The sequence below is a fragment of the Oncorhynchus mykiss genome, chromosome 25, assembly GCF_013265735.2.
Source record: "Oncorhynchus mykiss isolate Arlee chromosome 25, USDA_OmykA_1.1, whole genome shotgun sequence".
Classification (NCBI taxonomy): Eukaryota; Metazoa; Chordata; class Actinopteri; order Salmoniformes; family Salmonidae; genus Oncorhynchus; species Oncorhynchus mykiss.
Window position 1 is genome coordinate 25571738 of NC_048589.1, and position 6098 is coordinate 25577835.

Below are 6098 nucleotides of genomic sequence, written 5' to 3' on the forward strand. Positions count from 1 at the left end.
ACTTTAGCAAATGAGCCATGCCAAAGAGAAAGGGGGATAGATTGCTGCTGGCTAGGTCTCATGTTGCTAGTGCTCAATGGAGTGCCTTGAGCTGGAGTGTGTGCTTGTGGCACGGGGGAAAGATGTCCGTTTGTGTACTGCTGTGACAGGTATTCACCAAACACTGGCACTATCGCCTCTCCAGTGTCCAATTCACCCCTCTGATCAAGTGTGTGTGTGTGTGTGTGTGTGTAGAGGAGGGTATGTGGTGGCGGCCACTTTACCCCTCTGGTCTCGGGACAAGTGTGTGTAAGGGACTGAGATTGAGAGAGTTGTGGTCAGTTCCCTTGAGGCGTCTGAAAATGGCAACAGCCAAACGGAGAGGAGAAACCGAGACACACATGCTCCTCATTTAACATGTCCAGACCGAGAGATACATGCTCCTCATTTAACATGTCCAGACCGAGAGATACATGCTCCTCATTTAACATGTCCAGACCGAGACACATGCTCCTCATTTAACATGTCCAGACCGAGAGATACATGCTCCTCATTTAACATGTCCAGACCGAGAGATACCAGCTCCTCATTTAACATGTCCAGACCGAGAGATACCTGCTCCTCATTTAACATGTCCAGACCGAGAGATACATGCTCCTCATTTAACATGTCCAGACCGAGAGATACATGCTCCTCATTTAGCATGTCCAGACCGAGAGATACATGCTCCTCATTTAACATGTCCAGACCGAGACACATGCTCCTCATTTAACATGTCCAGACCGAGACACATGCTCCTCATTTAACATGTCCAGACCGAGACACATGCTCCTCATTTAACATGTCCAGACCGAGACACATGCTCCTCATTTAACATGTCCAGACCGAGACACATGCTCCTCATTTAACATGTCCAGACCGAGATACATGCTCCTCATTTAACATGTCCAGACCGAGAGATACATGCTCCTCATTTAACATGTCCAGACCGAGAGATACCTGCTCCTCATTTAACATGTCCAGACCGAGACATCCATGCTCCTCATTTAACATGTCCAGACCGAGAGATACCTGCTCCTCATTAACATGTTCAGACAGAGACACATGCTCCTCATTTAACATGTCCAGACCGAGAGATACATGCTCCTCATTTAACATGTCCAGACCGAGACACATGCTCCTCATTTAACATGTCCAGACCGAGACACATGCTCCTCATTTAACATGTCCAGACAGAGACATCCATGCTCCTCATTTAACATGTCCAGACCGAGAGATACCTGCTCCTCATTAACATGTTCAGACAGAGACACATGCTCCTCATTTAACATGTCCAGACCGAGAGATACCTGCTTCTCATTAACATGTTCAGACCGAGACACATGCTCCTCATTTAACATGTCCAGACCGAGAGATACCTGCTCCTCATTAACATGTCCAGACCGAGAGACATGGTCCTTATTTAACCAACAATGAGCAACTTCAGGACACTCCTGAGTGAGCCACTCTATAAGGAAAGACAATCTGGCTGCTAGTCCAGAGGACAAATCACTAGCCTGTCCTGAGTGGCTCCAGTGTTAGCGGTGCGCTAGGTAATGAATATATCAACTGGACTGGCCCTGGATCCATTATGGTTTAAATGAATGAACCATTGAACAATATCCTCTGCTACTCTGCGGAGTGAGTGTGTATGTGGAATGATTGTGTGTGTGTTCCTGTGTACTTGTGTGTGTGTGTTCCTGTGTATGTATGCGCGTGTTGCTGTGTACGTGTGTGTGTGTTGCTGTGTACAGTACCAGTCAAACGTTTGAACTCATCTACTCATTGGAGGGTTTTTCTTTACTTTTACTATTTTCTACATTGTAGAATAATAATGAAGACATCAAAACTATGAAATAACACATATGGAATCATATAGTGATAGGAGATATGGATATAATTTAATTTAATTGTATTATTATTATATGTAGTAGAAAGTGATGGGTTAGAAGAAGCCTACATAACCAACCCATGAAGTAAAATTGAACATCCATATTTGGCCAGCTATGTAAACTTTAATATTGATTTATACTGCAAAAGATGTCGGTCAATTGGTAACATACATTTTTGTCTTCTTCTAATGCCCCTTAAGGGCAAAGTAATCTAAAAGTAACTGAACGTAATCAGATTACTTTACTGAGTATGGATAATCCAAAAGTTACTGATTACAATTTTGGACAGGTAACTAGTAACTGTAACGAATCACATTTAGAAAGTAACCTACCCAACCCTGTTGGTACTGTGCGTGTGTTCCTGTTTATACGTGTGTGTTTATGTGTTATTAACCTGGTAGAAATAAGGCTTGGGCTCTGACTCTCCCACTCCATTGAAGTCCTCCACGTTAAGGAGCTGGAAGTTGAAGGTCAGGCCAGGGTTAGGGGCCTGGAACTGGGGCAGCAGCTGTACGTGGGGCAGGTTCTCCAGCTGCTTATTGCGGCAGTTATATAGATTACACAGACTGGAGGAGAGATGGAGAACCATGCTAGCATTAGCATCAGAGAAAGATTCACCATTCATTCCTATGGTTAGGGAGAGCCAACATAGTATTAGCATTAAAGAGATTCACTATTCACCACTTTAGCTTAGCGTCCATGTTAGTTAGTATACATAGAGGGCACCAGAGGTAATATAAACTCAAGTGACTATCCACTCAACTGACTAGACAATTAGCCAGGGAGACATGACCATATTCACGTGTATCAACTGGTATTTAGCAACTATTGGATCATGGACGTAGCAAGGGTTTTTTAATTGGCTAACAGACTAGTTATTTTCGTCTCGTCTTAAAAGACACACTAACCAAATATTGTGTTGATATTTTTGCACTAATTTCTGATGATCAAAAACAGCATGATAAAGTATTTTCAAATTTCAAAATGATTTTGTACATGTTCAGACATGTTTGTTTGATTATAGATAATACAAAAATATAAAATCAAATGATTTTATTTATAAATCCCTTTTTAAATCAGCAAATGTCAAAGTGCTTAAAAAGAAACCCAGCTTAAAACCCCAAACAGCAAGCAATGCAATGCAATATGTACTGAGCATTTCTGTTTTAACCATATTCACTGTTATGTCCCCAGTGCGCCTAACCCACCTGGCACGGGCACGTCCCTGGTCATCCAGGTCAACGGTGGGTACCCCCAGGTGTACGAAGCGGGTGAACAGGGACTGCTCCATGTTGGAGTACTTCTGGAAGGCCATGATCTTAATGACAGGGGGCAGCTGCTGGTGGTCTCCTATCATGATCCAACGCTTCCAACCTGCTGTAACCGTCCTCTGGGTTCTAGAGAGGAAATATACTGTAGGTCAGTGTCAAGGTTCAAGGCCAGTTCAGTTCTCCTCCACAGAGACCATAGAGTGTTTGAGGGAAAATGACTGCCCATGCATTACCAGTTAAAAAAACAACAACTTTTTGATTGTAAAAGAAAGGTTTGCTTAAAGCTGCAATATGTACATTTTTGGGCGACCCGACCAAGCAGTAGATCTGTTCTATGTGCCCTATTGCTATGCTTCCTGTGCTTTGTTTTTGAGTCTTACATTGGGTTTTGTACACCAGATTCAAACAGCTGAAAAGACAATACTTTTGGTTATGGAAACTATATTTCACAGCACTTTAGATGGTACAATGATTCTCAACACTACACCTGCTTGTTTTGTCACAAACTAAAATTAGGCAAACTATTTGAATTTTAGCAACCAGGAAATGGCAGAGTGATTTATGCATAGTGCATCTTTAATTATGGACATGTCTTACTTTAGAATGGTTAGATCTGATTGTATGGTGGTGATTAGCTAGTTAATATCTGTGTCACTGTTGCTTTAGTTTAGTGCTACCTCCCACAGTGTACAAGTGTTCCACTAGGACAGCTCATAGACTGGTGTTCAAGGGGAGACATATTGCAGCATTAGTGTGTGTTGGTGGTGAACGTGTGTTGGGTGCTGACATTCTTTGCATTTGTCTGCTGCCTCACAAAAGCACAGACCCCTGGAGAATAGCTGTACGCCTTCTCTCCCTGTTTCCTTATCCCTACATTCTTTCTCTTTTCACAAGCAGCGAAAACATTCATTCGGCCTGCCTTGCATTTCAAACACCCCTCATCACCACAGCTCTGTTCTTCACCTGCTTTCATTCTCTCCATTCTCACCCCTCTCTGCCTGTTAACTGAGTGGCGAACTCTGCGCTCCTTCATCGCCCTCCAGCTGGACCACAGGACTGTGTCGCGGTGTCAGATACAGCCTGGAAACAACTATCTGCACCAATGCAAAGCTCCAAGCAACTGAAGCAAAGTTGCAATATTCCTGCAAAACTTCCAGAAGTATGTCTGTCCCTCCATCATATCTGCAAAGGACATCTTCAACAAAGTATATGGTTTTGGATAAGTGAAACTTGATGTCAAGACCAAGTCTTCAAATGGAGTAGAATTCAAACCTCTGGCTCGTCCAACACTGACACTAGCAAAGTCAATGGCAACCTGGAGACAAATGGGGTGAATACGGTCTGACGTTTAAAGAGAAGTGGACCACAGACCAAATGGGGTGAATACGGTCTGACGTTTAAAGAGAAGTGGACCACAGACTCTGGGGACTGAGATCACCATTGAAGATCAGGCAACCAAAGGACCGGAACTTATGTTCAACACACAATTCTCACAAAATTCTGGCAAGAAGAGTGGGAAGGTGAAAACTGCCTATAAGTGTGAATACGTCAACCTGGGAGTGGATGTATACTGACTTTGCAGGCCCGGCCATGCACGGGGCAGCGGTGGCCGGGTATGAGGGATGGCTGGCTGGCTACCAGATGACCTTCGACACAGCCAAGTCCAAAATGACCCAGAGCAACTTTGCTGTCAGCTACAAGACAGGAGACTAACAGCTACACACCAATGTTAGCGATGGCACAGAGTTTGGAGAGTCCATCTACCAGAAGGTGAATGACAAGCTGGAGACAGCTGTGAACCTTGTCTGGACAGCAGGCAGCAACAGCATCTGCTTTGGCATCGCTGCCAAGTACCAGCTGGACTCCAGTGCCTCATATCCGCTAAAGTTAACAATGCCAGGTTCGTAGGAGTTAGCTACACCCAGACACTGCGGCCAGGTATGAAAATCTCCCTGTCTGCAATGGTCGAAGGCAAGTACATCAACACCGGTGGCCACAAACTGGGAATGGGCCTGGAGCTAGAGGCATAAGTATCTAGCTAACCTGTCTAGTGAAGTCGTCATATTTAATATTTGACAGAATAGCAGAATAATCTGGCCTGATGTATTTCCAGCCAAACAACCCTTAAGGGATGTCTCAAAGGAAAGGGATGAATCTAATCTAAAGCAACAATATACATAACATAGCCCTCAGTTCTGTCAGCTAGATGGATCCCCAAACCATTAGCCACTGTCATTTCCTTTCAGTTGGTTTGTAGTCAGTCATCCTGTGTGTTCTACAGTAGCCAAGTACTACTAGGTCTGCTATTTATTCAGTCATGTAGCCCTATACTGTGTTGTACCACTAGTGAAAAACATCCTCATCAAATAGAGCATTACTTCTGCATCTTTTACATATGCTTTAGTGGTTTGGCTCATTGGATTGGACAATACTCATTGGGCAATACAAAGAGAGTTACATGAAGACACACTATATATACACACACAAGTATGTATGTGGACAACCCTTAAAATGTGTGGATTCGGCTATTTCAGCCACACCCATTGCTGACAGGTGTACAAAATCGAGCACGCCGCCACGCAATCTCCATAAAAAACATTGGCAGTAGAATGGCCTTAGTGGCCTTAGTGTCTGTTCAGTCGCGAAGTTGTAGGTCACACAAGCTCACAGAACGGGACCGCCGAGTGCTGAAGCGCGTAAAAATCGTCTGTCCTCGGTTGCAACACTCACTAGAGTTCCATACTGCTTCTGGAAGCAATGTCGGTCATCCGGAGCTTCATGAAATGGATTTCCATAGCCGAGCAGCCACACACCATTTTTTATTTAACCTTTAACTAGGCAAGTCAGTTAAGAACAAATTCTTATTTTCAATGACGGCCTATTTGTACCTTGTCAGCTCGGGGGTTTGAACTTGCAA

General features: G+C 43.9%; 1 protein-coding gene and 1 pseudogene across 1 annotated transcript in view; one reads left to right on the forward strand and one right to left on the reverse strand.

Moving 5' to 3' along the window:
- LOC118944329 (RNA helicase aquarius-like) overlaps nt 1-3303 on the reverse strand; it is a 30735-nt gene extending 27432 nt beyond the window's left edge. Inside the window, exons 1-2 of the mRNA XM_036962907.1 lie at nt 3119-3303; nt 2305-2476 (exon numbers count right to left, since the gene is read on the reverse strand). Coding sequence (XP_036818802.1) covers nt 2305-2476; nt 3119-3267 — 321 coding nt within the window. The 5' untranslated portion in view covers nt 3268-3303. The remainder of the gene's footprint in view (nt 1-2304; nt 2477-3118) is intronic.
- Nucleotides 3304-4224: 921 nt separating this feature from the next.
- On the forward strand, nt 4225-5234 carry LOC110505705 (annotated as a pseudogene).
- Nucleotides 5235-6098: the final 864 nt, after the last annotated feature.